Here is a 13,597-nt window from a genome sequence, read left to right on the forward strand (position 1 = left end):
AGAAGTGTTTTGTGTGCTCGTAAAAGAAATTAATGCAGTGTTTTTTTGGCTGCCAGCAGGCAGGAGTCAGTCCCAGCGATGGGAATGCAGCTTTTCCACACTTGGGATGCATCCCTGCTTCTTTTGGTTTTTTGTGGCAGAGCTGATCCAGGAGGTTCAGTGCCAAAAATGGGAAAAAAGCACCAACCTGGGAACTCTGAGCGTGGTTAAATCCCATCACAGGCAGAAGTTTTTTACCAAAACCTTGGGAAAAATATTCCTGATTTTAAAATCTGACTTATTTTTTCTCTCAGGGAAATCACAGGCAGAGGTTTCCTACCAAAACATTGGGAAAAATCTTCCTGGTTTAAAATCTCCTTTTTCCTTCAGGAGATGGGGTTTTGTTGTCCTTCCTGTCTTTGACTTTCTTTATTTTCCTTTTGAAGCATCCAGGTTTTCCCTCTGATGCTCCTGAGCTGGGGGACTGTGCCCAAAAATCAAACGAGCCATTGCCCCAGCAGCTGGGAGATGAGAATTCCTGACACACACAGAGCAGGGGGGAATTGGGTTTGGGATGGGAATAATGTGACTTTTGGGGATGGGAATAATGTGATTTTTTGGGATGGGAATACTGTGATTTTTGGGGATGGGAATAATGTGATTTTTGGGGATGGGAACAATGTGATTTTTGGGATGGGAATAATGTGATTTTTTGGGATGGGAATAATGTGATTTTTTGGGATGGGAATAATGTGATTTTTGGGATGGGAATAATGTGATTTTTTGGGATGGGAATAATGTGATTTTTGGGATGGGAATACTGTGATTTTTGGGATGGGAATACTGTGATTTTTGGGATGGGAATACTGTGCTTAGTCATGGATTTGGGGGGAGAAGGTGTCAAACACCTGGCACAAGAGCATCTCCTCTGGGAATATTCTGTGATCCTCCGATCACTGGGAACAGAGTGACAGTGACTGAGAGCCAGGGGGAAGGAAAATAAACAGGATTTCAGTTCAGAGGGAATAAAAACAAGCCCTCACCATCAGGCTGCAGGAAGTGGTGGCCTGTGAGAAGAGCCTTTGTTTGTGGTGTGGGTTTGGGTTTGGGGATATTCTGGTGCCATCCTGTGGCATCCTCCTTGTACTGCTCAGCATCAGCTGGATTGAGCCACGCTCCCAAAAATTCCACTGCCAGCCCTGGGAGCAGCCAGAGCTGCTCAGGTGCAACCTTGTGGATGTTTCAGTCCAATAAACACAACTTCACACTCCTCAGTGTGAACAGTTCTGATCCCTCAGGTTTGGATTTTATATTTTTCACGTTCTGTGCTGCTTTAATGGGTGGGTCTGGGCTCACATCAGGGGATGGTGAGCTCTCTGCACAGAGCAGGGAGACAAAACAATTCCTGCTCCAGCTGGGCACCAAGGACAAATGATCCCAATCTCAGCCCAGGAGCACAAACCCCGTGGGCTGGAGAGAGAAAAACAAGCAGGGTGGGAGTGCCTGGGCTAAAGCTGGGCTGGGACAATGAACTGCAAGGTGCAAATGGAGCAGAGCTGATCCCAGGGAGAGACCCCGTGCCCGGCCGTGCATTTTGGGGCCATTTTGGGTCATCTTGGGTGCAGCCCTGGCTGGGCTCTGGTGCTGCCCCAGGTGGGTCCATGGAGGAGATCCTTGGAATCAGTCCCTGCTTTATTCTGGAACTCTGCCCAGCCTCTGCTCTGGGTCAGCCTTCCCAAGGCATCTCTCCATAAATGACTTTTCTGTTGGGGTTTCATGTGGTGAAAATCCCGTTCAGACCTTGCTGCTCTCACCTTTGGTGTGGTCAGTCCAGGCCCCTCCTGAGCTGCACTTGGCTGCTGCAATGCTTAGAACAAGAGAAGTGATTCAAATAAACAAAAATATGCATTATAATAGAGCCATGTAACATGAAGTTGTCAATAAACAACAAAGTTCAAAGAGTTTCTTTTTAGTTGTGACGAGAGGAGGAAATGTAGGAAGTAAAGGTAAGAAGATTTTCAGAAAGCTGTGAAAACAAGCCTTAGAAACAGAAAGAGCAGAGAAAAAAAACCTCACTACAGCTGCAAAATTTGAAAGTAGAAAAATTACAATAGCATAGGAAGCAAGAACATTTGGGTTTTTTTGAGCAACTGCTGGAGTTTTGTGAGGAGACTTTTATTTCAGATTAAAGTGAAATTCCTTTAGCTGTCTGCTATCCTTTCAGTGTAATGATGCTTTCATGATAATGAAGGATAATTCTGGTTTTGGTCCATGTAATACCTGGAAGAATATATAATAATTCTATTTTTGGTCCATCCAGGACACTGCTATTTACAGGTGCTCAGTGCATTTTGTTACAGGAATATGGCAGGATGTATTCTTCAGCTTCCTGGGTCAAAGAGAACTCAAAACATGATTTTTATTCACTTTTATGCCATTTCAAGCATACAGGAAGGAGGGAACTGTGCATGTGACAAAACTCAGATTTCTGAGAGTTCTTTCTGGAATAAAACTCCACCTAACTCTTGTCTTTTTTCAGACAGGAAAGCCCTGGTGGTTGATTTAACTCCCAGGTAATAAAATCCTGGTTTTTTTCTCCTCCAGCTTGGCAAGATGCGCCTGACCATCCCCTGCAGGGCCCTGACCTGCTCCCACCTGCAGTGTTTTGATGCCACTCTCTATATCCAAATGAATGAGAAGAAACCCACCTGGGTGTGCCCTGTGTGTGACAAGAAAGCTCCTTATGAGCATCTCATCATTGATGGGTGAGTAGAGCTGAAATCAGAGCTCAGAGGGGAGGTTCCTGTCTGAAACCAAGTGGATTTCCCTCCTTCTGGAGCTCCCCATGTTGAATTTCCCTGCTGCTGGTCAGGAATTCCTGAGCAGCTCCTCCTCAAGGATTCAGCCCCTTCTAACTCAACTTGATAATAATGAGAGCAATTCTCAGTAAATTCCTGAGCTTTCCTAGGTGCAAACAGCACATGTTGTATTTCCTTTTAATGGAGCAGCTGTACAAGTCTGGCAGGGCTGATAGCAGACAGAGCAAATCAATGCTGCCACCCCTGTGAGTGCCTGCACAATTCCATGTGCAATTTCACACTCGGGGAGTTGCTATCTATAGAAAGTGACACACAGATTGATTCCCTGGCTCTGCCTGCTTGCAAAACACTAAAAAAATAAATAAATCTCACCTCGGGCTGGGCCAAGTGGGGATTTCTGGGGTTGCATTTTAATTTCTTTAAGACAGAAGTTTTTCTTTTTTTTTATATAGAGGGAGAGAACAAGTAGAGGTTTCTGAGAATATTCTCAGTATAAGAACAAAGCCCAAAAATTGATGAAACACAATTTCATCAAACAGAAATCCCAAAAGCAAAGCTGAAAACCCCCAAGAAACCCCACAATCTCAAAAAACCACCTCATCAACGAGGAGTCTTTTAGGGCATGTGTGTTTTCTTTTGCCAGGGTCCCTTTAGAGCCTCGCAAGAGACACTCAGGCTGTTCTGGACTCCTGCATCCCCACATTTCCAGGGATAAATCTGCCTTGGATCAAAGAGCTGGGGGCTCCTGCTTGAGGTCTCTGCCTAAAACAGCAAAGCCAGAAAGCAGGAATAATGCAAACCCCACATTTTCCTTATTGCTCCTGCTGCTGCCAGGTGCAGATGTTGGGTCTGATCTAACTGGAGCATCCCAGAGAGAAGGTTATGGGTGGAAAATGCTCCAGTCTGGGAAAGAGGGAGCTAATTAAAGCCAAGCTCTAATTAAAGCCAAGCTCTTCCCTGCAGAACCACATGAATGGGTCTGGTCAGAAGCTGGAATTCCCTCTGGCAGTGATGTGCTGCCAGGATCCTAAAATTTTAGGAGGTGCCTGTGGGAGAAGAGGCTGCAAATTGAGATTCTCATGCTCAGCATTTGGTAGGAAGTTTCACAAGTCCTTAAATCCTCAGATTTAAGAGAGATTTCCTCAGTTAAGTTTTGTCAGAGGGGGTCAGGAGAGGATTTTTTAATCAGCTCTAGTTCACAGAATTTCTTTGTTTTGGGAAATGGAGAGTTCTGTGTCACAAGCTCTGAAGGATTCCATTCTCAGTGCTTTTAAATAAAAATCTTCATTTTTGCAGATTTTTATTTTAGGTAGTACTTGAATTTTGTCAGTGATTCCTTTTTATCAATGAGGCTCTGAGAGAAGAGCAGAACAGTCAAAGCTTCGTCACAAATTCAGACTTACACTGACTAGTAAAGGGAAAAAAGCTCTTTTTTAGGACTGATATGAAATGTTTTTATGGACAGGTTGTTCATGGAAATCCTGAAGTTCTGTACAGATTGTGATGAAATCCAGTTCAAGGAGGATGGGTCCTGGGCTCCCATGAGGTCCAAGAAGGAAGTGCAGGAGGTGACAGCATCCTACAACGGCGTGGATGGTGAGCCATGGCTGGGCTCTGAGGGGCACTCTGGATCCCCTGTGTTCCTTCACCTCCCAAAATGCTCATTTGTAAACCTGTCTTTATAGCTTTAATCATTTCTGTTCACTTAATTGGGTCACACCTGTCTGGGGCTGGTGGTGTTTAAAGTTACCAACATTCTGTGATTATTTTTTTATTGGAATTTTGAGCTTTTTAACGGGCTGAGATTGTAACTGATTGTTGGTTCTGTGCAGGATGCATCAGCTCCTCCTTGGAACACCAGGTGTCCTCTCACCAACAATCCAACAAAAACAAGAAGGTGGAAGTGATCGACCTGACCATCGACAGCTCCTCAGATGAGGAGGAGGAGGAGCCCTCAGCCAAGAGGAGCTGTCCCTCCATATCCCCAGCATCACCCATGAACAACAAGGGGTGAGCACACAGCACTGCAGGGGGCACGCAGAGATTCCAGAATAAATCAGCTCTGGAAACTTCTGGGATTGGGTTAGAGCCTCAGTTGGTAGCTCTGGGTGTGCTCCCAGCACGAGGCCTTGGAATCACAGCTTTGAAATATTTCTGTTGTGTTTGTGAAATGGTGCACAGGGAATCAAAGATTTAAGTGTGCAGCACAAATATTTCTGTTGTGTTTGTGAATTGCTGCAAAGGACATCAAAGATTTGAATGTGGAACACAAGGAAATATTTCTGTTGTGTTTGTGAATTGGTGCACAGGCAATCAAAGATTTAAGTGTGCAACACAAATATTATAATGGTGTTTGTGAATTGGTGCACAGGGAATCAAAGGTTTAAGTGTGCAACACAAATATTATAATGGTGTTTGTGAATTGGTGCACAGGGAATCAAAGATTTAAGGGTGCAACATGAATATTTCTGTTGTTTTTGTGAATTGGTACAAAGGGAATCAAAGATTTATGTGTGGAACACAATGAAATATTTCAGTTGTGTTTGTGAATTGGTGCAAAGGGAATCACAGCTTTGAATGTGGAACACAATAAAATGTTTTAGTTGTGTTTGTGAAATTGTGCATAGGGAAATCACAGCTTTGAGTGTGGAGCACCGTGAAATATTTCAGTTGTGTTTGTGAAATGTGCAAGGGGAATCACAGTTTTAAATGTGCAACATAATAAAATATTTCAGCTGTTTGTGAATTGGTGCAAATGGAATCACAGCTTTGAGTGTGCAACACAAAATATTTCAGCTGTATTTGAAAAAATGAGTGTGAAATGATGCAAAAGGCACAAAAGTGTGGTTTATGCAAACCTGGGAATGTTTTTCTTCCATTGGGAAATGTGGAAGCAGCAGTCAGGGAGGAGCAGGGCTGTGGGAATAGGGAGTGCCACAGGCACCTGGGCACACCTGAGCAGCCAGGCTGGAAATGGCTCCTGGTTTGCATAAATATTCTGGGATGGAAGGCAGGGATCCTGTGGAAGTGTTCCTGCTCCACAGTGGGAATCCCTCAGTGACCACTCCAACCCCTCGAGGCCTTTCCCAGCTGGAATCACCTTGTAGGGTGTCAGTGCTGTGGGGTCCCACAGGTCCCTCTGGGGTTTTGGGTTCCATATTCCTCCAGGATTGTCTTGGCCTTGTTGAAAACACCTGTAACACATTTCCAGAGAGCCCAGCAGCATTTCCAGTTTCTGCTGTTTGGGACTGACCTGTCCTTTCCCAAATTCCAGCTGTGCTGGACTGAGGGGCTGTTCCTGATGGAATACTGTGAGGAGAAGCTCGGGGAGTGTGTGATGCAGCTTTGGAATGGCTGCACATCCTCCAGGAAGTTCAGAATGTGTTTTGAATTGAAGTCCAATTTGAAAATAAGCAAACAAGCATCCCCTGATGGGACAGCAATAAACCAAGAGTGTGTTTTATGCTTTTAACAAGCCTTTTTTTCCCTTCCAGCATTTTAAATTTACCCCACCAAGCTTCTCCTGTGTCAAGAACCCCGAGCCTTCCTGCTGTGGACACCAGCTACATCAACACATCCCTCATCCAGGACTACAGGCATCCATTCCATATGACACCCATGCCTTACGACCTGCAGGGTGAGTTCTGGCTGCACCTGCACAGCTCCCCAGGCTCACCTTCCATTATAAAATCAAAATAATGAGGTTAATATCTTTGCTACCAAAGAGAGTTTGGAGTGTCATCACTGCTTGGCTGGTTTGTTTCAAAGTGAGGGGTGAAAAAATGGACAGGGGCTGCTTTGAGAAGCTGAATTTTGTTTTTTGTCTCTTGACAGGTTTAGATTTCTTCCCTTTCCTGTCAGGTGACAATCAGGTAAGTCAGGGAGAACCAAATCCTGTGGCAAACACTTTTCCAAGCAGGATTTGCTGTGTGGGAAGTAGCAGCAGCATTATCTGAACACAGGTGTGGGATGAAGCACAGCAAAAATAAATATTTGGGCAGTTCTAAAATTTTAAACTCAGCAGCCACTTCATTGTGGAATGAAGGTGCAGCTTGATCCCTTTTCCTCCAAAAAAAGGGAGCTGGGATGTTTCCCTGCCCTTTCTGCCCTCCCAAGGAGGGAAATTGCACTAAAATTGCCCTAAAAGCTGAGGGATGCTTTGATATCCTCATGGAGAGCAGAGCCTGCCCTGGGAATATCCAGGATCTGAGAATGATTCTGACCCAAGGAATGCTGCTCTGGTTGTGGAGCAAACTTTGGGAACAAGGCTGGGACAGCCTGGGTGTTCAGTCATGGTGGGAAGGAGCACTGAGGGCAGAGTTCCCCCCCAGGGAGGTTGTGTTTAAATGGGATTTTTGGCTGCTTAGGCTCCTGCCCTTGGGGGCTGCAGCAGAGAGGAAAACCTGGGACAGCCCGTGGGACCAAGCTGGCCCTAAATGCATTTCCCAGGATTGTGCCTTGCTGCCAGCAGGGATCAGCACAGCTCCACTCTCAGCTGGGCTCACCCTGACTGCTGGGCTGGCAGGATGACTCTGGGGGAATTTCGCCCCCAGGGAATTTTTTGAACAGCTAAACAAAAAAAAAAGCCCCAAAATGCTGCTGCTCACCCTTTATTCCTGGTTTGGGCTCTCTGATCCCATTCCTGCTTGCCTTTATTCCTGGTTTGGGCTCTCTGATCCCATTCCTGCTTGCCCTTTTCCTGGTTTGGGCTCTCTGATCCCATTCCTGCTTGCCCTTTTCCTGGTTTGGGCTCTCTGATCCCATTCCTGCTTGCCCTTTTCCTGGTTTGGGCTCTCTGATCCCATTCCTGCTTGCCCTTTTCCTGGTTTGGGCTCTCTGATCCCATTCCTGCTTGCCTTTATTCCTGGTTTGGGCTCTCTGATCCCATTCCTGCTTGCCTTTATTCCTGGTTTGGGCTCTCTGATCCCATTCCTGCTTGCCTTTATTCCTGGTTTGGGCTCTCTGATCCCATTCCTGCTTGCCTTTATTCCTGGTTTGGGCTCTCTGATCCCATTCCTGGTTGCCCTTTTCCTGGTTTGGGCTCTCTGATCCCATTCCTGCTTGCCCTTTTCCTGGTTTGGGCTCTCTGATCCCATTCCCTCCCTGCTGTTTGTAACCCCAGCATCCCCAATTCCTTTCGGCTTCAAACCTGGGGGACCACGGAGCTAAAAACCCATTTCATGTCCCACTGCCTGAGCTGCTGTGAAACCCAGAACTGCCAAAACCTCCCTTGACAAAACCCCCTTTATTTCCTGCTGCAAAACCTGAAGTTTAACCCCTTTATCACCTCTGCAGAACCTGAATTTTAACCCTTTCTCTCCCCCAGCATTACAACACCTCCCTCCTCGCCGCCGCCGCCGCCGCCGTCTCGGCCTCGGACGATCAGGAACTTTTACACTCCCGCTTTTTCCCCTACACCTCGTCCCAAATGTTCCTGGATCAGCTGAATGCAGGGGGCAGCAGCTCCCTGCCAGCCACCAACGGCAGCAGCAGTGGCAGCAACAGCAGCCTGGTCTCCTCCAACAGCCTGCGGGACAACCACGGGCACCCCGTGGCCAGCAGGAGCAGCACGGACACGGCCTCAATCTTTGGTATCATACCAGATATTATCTCCTTGGACTGATTTATTTCTATTTTTTTTTTTTGGGGGGTGGGTGGGTTTGGGGGGGTTGGGGACAGAGGAAATCTTCGTGCTCGATTTTCCTTTCTGTTCGGAGAAAAAAAAAAAAAGTTAAGACAAGGTGGTTTTTTTTTCCTTTTTTTAAAAAAGGGGAAAAAAAATTTATGTGTACAGAGAACAAAAAAAAAAAAAGTCTATTTTCAGTTTTACTTTTGTATATAAACCTAAGATGGCCTCGCTGGTAAAAATAAGAAAAAAAAAGACAAAAGAGAAAAAAAAAATTAAGAAAAACAAGGAGCTTCAGTTCATTTTTATGGATGCTGAAGATTTTACACCTGTGCATTTGTCATGTGAGTTTCTTTCCTTTTCTTTTTTCCCCCCTATGGTTTGAACACCAATGGCATTATTTTCTCCACTGTTAAACAGGAGAGCAGCTGAGCTTCTAAAGTTCAAGCTTGGGGAGAGGGGTTTTTTCTCCTCTTGGAGAATTTCCCTTGGCTGGTGGAATCTGATTCCCCCATCCCATATTTAGTGCAGATTTTATAATTCTGGCAGCAGAGCACACCCTGCTCTGTCTGCAGCCCGGAGCCTTTCAGGAGTGGGGTTGTTTTCTTGGGATTTTTTTGGCATTTCTGGTTCCATGTGCCCCTCTACCTAGGCCAGTTCTCCTTTTGAATTCCATGCTTTCGTCAGGAATGTTGCAAATTCATCCAGGGAATGACACGAAGCTGACTGGGAGGTTTAGGTTGGATTTCAGGGAAAATTCCACCTCCAGAGGGTGTGGGGCACTGCCCAGGCTCCCCAGGGAATGCTGACATTCCCAAGGCTGCCAGAGCTCCAGGAATGCTGGGCAAAACTCCCAGGGATGCACAGGGTGGGGTTTTGAGATGCCCTGTGCAAGGACTGTGATCCTTGTGGGTCCCTCCCAACTCAGAATATTCCACATTTCTGGGATTCAGTTACTCCTGAGGGCCTGAATCAAATCCCAGCTGAGCAGTGACCTGGGGACAAGGTGTTCCATGTTGTGGAGCAGAGCCCCAAAGCAACATCAAATCCCAGCTGAGGAGTGCCTTGTTGAGGAATTCATTGAGAAAGGAGTTTGATTTGGACAAGATGTTCCATCTTTGTGGAGTGGAGCCCCAAATCCCAGCTGAGGAGTGACTTGTTGAGGAATTCATTGTGATTTGGACAAGATGTTCCATCTTTGTGGAGTGGAGCCCCAAATCCCAGCTGAGGAGTGCCTTGTGGCAGGAGATGTTCCATTTTTGTGGGGTGGAGCCCAAAAGCCTCCCCTGGGCTGGAGGGTTTTGTTCCTCAGAGCTTCAGTCCTGCTCAGAGAACTTCAGCTCTGCCTGAGCAGGTGTCAGTGTCACCTGGGGGAGCTGCTGGTGTTTAGGCTCAGCCTAACCCCCTGCCCAGGGTCAGTGCCCCAGCACGCCCTGCATGCCCAGAGCTGAGTGTTCCCCCTGGATATTCCCTGCTCAGAGCCAGCCTGAACCCCAAACCCACCGGGAGAACCCAGACTGTTCCTCCCCATCCTGCTCTTCTAGGGGTAGTGGCTTCCAAAATTCACTTTTCTCTGAGAGTTCTTTGGATTCCCTGGATTTTTTTCAGCCATATTTAATTCCTGGTTTCTTTTTTCATTGTTTTTAAGTTGTGCATGACATAGGAATTTTTTTTTTTTTTTTTTTTTGGGTCATTTGGGCTGATCCGTTCTTCTTAAGGAGTGGAATGTGTAAATAGCTGGAATGCAGATTTTTTTCAGGAGATTCTTTAAAGTCAGAGAAAGGGGGAGGGAAGGAAGTGATTCTCTTGTGTCCCAAAGTCCATGTCAGAGAGAGTAAATATTTCCTCTGGTGTGAAAAATATTTTTATAACTGGTTGAAAGTGCAGGTATTGAGTTTATCAGGAAAAAGAGAATTAAGGAATACTAAAATTAGCAGATTCTTGTCTGAATTTTTTCATGTCCAAAAAAACTGTTGGTTGCAAATAGTTGCTTCAAGCATTGACAAGGGCCACCTTTTGCCTATGAAGTCGTCTCAAAAAAAAAAATATAAATCTTGCATTGATTAAAAAAAGGAAAAAAAAAGGAAAAAATAAAAAAAAAAACCAAGAAAAAAAGTAAAAAAAAAAAATCTTTAATCCAAGTAGCATTAGGTATTGCTGTCTGATCAGTCGTATGGTTATTTGAAAGGTTCACATGATGTGGCATCAAAAATTGTTTTTAGTGTTTTTACAGCATCCCTCTGCCACTAAATAGTTGACTTGAATTTTGGAAAAAGGAAACTGTTGGTGTTTATATGTATATGTGTGTGTATATATGTATTTATAGATCCGTGTGTGTGAGTTCCAGGTGAGTTCAATAGTTTTTTCCCATGCATGTGTATTTCATACATATCTGGCTGATATATTCTATTTCACCATACACCGATTTTATAATTTATTAAATGTCAGTTAAAAAAAGAAAAAAAAAGAAATAAAAGGATAGAAAATGGGAAAGACTTATTTTTGAAACAGTCTGATTTTGAAGTGATTCAACCTCTGCTAGGAATATCTCATGCCCAGTTTAGGAGAGGATTTCTCATGGATAAGCTGGAGGATTTTTCTGGAATTGGGGGTGTGAGTGCCGTGGTTTGCCTGGAGCCTGCGTGTCCCAGCTCCTGGAACCTCCAGCAGGAATTTGGGATTGCTCATGGCTGCTTTTCCCTCCTTCCCATGGAGTCTGTGCAGGGTGACCCCAAGAGCAGCAGGATCAAAACCCCATTAATGCCATGGGAAATGGAATCTGGCAGTGTTGGTATTCTGGGATTTGCACCTTGGGAATGGCAGCTCGACTTGGTGTTCCCATTCCCTGTGATCCCACTGGGGGAAGGCTCCAGAACCCTGTAAATCCCATGGAAAATGGGATGTGATGGTGTCCTGGGGTTTGGCACTTTGGGAGCAGCAGCAGCAGCATTCCCCATTGCCTGTGATCCCACTGGGAGGAAAGCTCCCGTTAATCCCATGGGAAATGGAATGTGCTGCTGGTGGTGGTGGTGGTGGTATCCTGGGATTTGGCACTTTGGGAATGGCAGCTGGGCTTGGTGTTCCCAGTCCTGTGATCCCGGTGGGGGGAAGGCTCCAGGCTCAGGGCTGGCATCTGTGACCTGTGCCCTGCCAGGAGGGACAGGGGCCCTGCAGGATCCATGGCCTGGCACCATTCCTCTTCCAGGCTCCAGCATTCCCCAGGCTGGAATTCCTCTGTGCCTGCAAGCACGAGTGAGCCTTGTGGTACAAGCCTCAGGCTGCTTCTCCCCATTCCCTGTCATTCCCAAATTCCCACACTCCTAAATTCCCAACTCCCCAACTTCCAAGTGCCCAGACTCCCAGACTCCAGCTCTGTGGTCTCCAGCCCTGCAGTGGTGGCCTGGGCTGTGCTCCTGCTGGGATCCCTGGAATTGCAGGTGGGATTGCTCCTGCTGGGATCCCTGGAATTGCAGGTGGGATTGCTCCTGCTGGGATCCCTGGAATTGCAGGTGGAATTGCTCCTGCTGGGATCCCTGGAATTGCAGGTGGGATTGCTCCTGCTGGGATCCCTGGAGTTGCAGGTGGGATTGCTCCTGCTGGGATCCCTGGAATTGGAGGTGAGATTGCTCCTGCTGGGATCCCTGGAGTTGCAGGTGGGATTGCTCCTGCTGGGATCCCTGGAGTTGCAGGTGGGATTGCTCCTGCTGGGATCCCTGGAGTTGCAGGTGGGATTGCTCCTGCTGGGATCCCTGGAATTGCAGGTGGGATTGCTCCTGCTGGGATCCCTGGAATTGCAGGTGGGATTGTCCTCGGGGTGTGCCACGTGGTGTGGGGGGTGCAGATGTGCCTGGGCTGTGCACATCTGTCTGGGGGATGTGCCCATGTGTGAGTGTGGGATGTGCACAGGTGTGGGACGTGCACACATCTGGGATGTGCAGCCATCTGTGGGACATGCACACCTGTATGTGGGACCTGCACAGGTGTGTCTGGGGTGTGCACACACCTGTGGGGGGGGGGACATCCACACGTGTTTGGGGTGTGCACATGCATGTCACACACACTCACACTCACATTTGGGATGTGCACACAGCTGTGTCACACACACTCACACGTTTGGGATGTGCACACAGGTGTGTCACATGTTTGGGATGTGCACACAGCTGTGTCACACTCACGTTTGGGATGTGCACACAGGTGTGTCACACGTTTGGGATGTGCACACAGGTGTGTCACACACTCACATTTGGGATGTGCACACAGGTGTGTCTCACACAGACATTTGGGATGTGCACACAGGTGTGTCACACACTCACATTTGGGATGTGCACACAGGTGTGTCACACTCACATTTGGGATGTGCACACAGGTGTGTCACACGTTTGGGATGTGCACACAGGTGTGTCACACACTCACATTTGGGATGTGCACACAGGTGTGTCACACGTTTGGGATGTGCACACAGGTGTGTCACACACTCACACGTTTGGGATGTGCACACAGATGTCTCACACGTTTGGGATGTGCACACAGGTGTGTCACACGTTTGGGATGTGCACACAGGTGTGTCTCACACACGTTTGGGATGTGCACACAGGTGTGTCTCACACACGTTTGGGATGTGCACACAGGTGTCCCTGCAGCAGGAGCGGCTGCAGCTGCCTTGGAGCCCCTGTCCCACCTTCCGGAGCTGGAAATTCCCCCTGGGCCATCCCGGAGCCGCTCCTGCCCCTCCGGAGGGATGGAACAGCAGTGGCCCTTCCTCTCCCTGCAGGATTGCACAGCTGGGATGGGCCAGGAGTTCCTTGGATTCCCCAGGAGTGTGAGGAGAGCATGGTGAAAGTTCCTTCTTTGTTGCAGTTGAACATTTTAGGGCTTGAAGCACGTTTTAGTGGGAAAAAAATTTGTTTTAGCAGTGTGATTTGATTTGATTTTATTTTTTTAAAGAGAACTTAGATTTCTAACAAGGGAAAATCACTGGTGGTCCCCAAAAGCGCTGCTGTTCTTGAATTAACAAAAGGGAAAAAGTGTAAATAAGGACAACATGAAAATGACCATGAATTCCATGAATGGAAAGCTCTCATCCATTGCCTTAAACCTTTTCTCTTCGTTTTCCTTAGGGCATGCCAAACCAATCCGTGGATTTACAAATGTACAGTAGCCCAATGTCAGTTTG

The 13,597-nt window shown here is 46.9% G+C and overlaps 1 protein-coding gene across 1 annotated transcript in view; it reads left to right on the forward strand.

Annotated features, from left to right (window-relative positions):
* The window catches only part of PIAS1 (protein inhibitor of activated STAT 1), a 53,417-nt gene extending 44,966 nt beyond the window's left edge, over nucleotides 1-8,451 (forward strand). Inside the window, exons 9-14 of the mRNA XM_059858750.1 lie at nucleotides 2,584-2,744; nucleotides 4,264-4,394; nucleotides 4,631-4,808; nucleotides 6,293-6,435; nucleotides 6,633-6,670; nucleotides 8,125-8,451. Coding sequence (XP_059714733.1) covers nucleotides 2,584-2,744; nucleotides 4,264-4,394; nucleotides 4,631-4,808; nucleotides 6,293-6,435; nucleotides 6,633-6,670; nucleotides 8,125-8,421 — 948 coding nt within the window. The 3' untranslated portion in view covers nucleotides 8,422-8,451. The remainder of the gene's footprint in view (nucleotides 1-2,583; nucleotides 2,745-4,263; nucleotides 4,395-4,630; nucleotides 4,809-6,292; nucleotides 6,436-6,632; nucleotides 6,671-8,124) is intronic.
* Nucleotides 8,452-13,597: the final 5,146 nt, after the last annotated feature.

This window comes from Haemorhous mexicanus, chromosome 13 (genome assembly GCF_027477595.1).
Source record: "Haemorhous mexicanus isolate bHaeMex1 chromosome 13, bHaeMex1.pri, whole genome shotgun sequence".
NCBI classification, from domain to species: Eukaryota; Metazoa; Chordata; class Aves; order Passeriformes; family Fringillidae; genus Haemorhous; species Haemorhous mexicanus.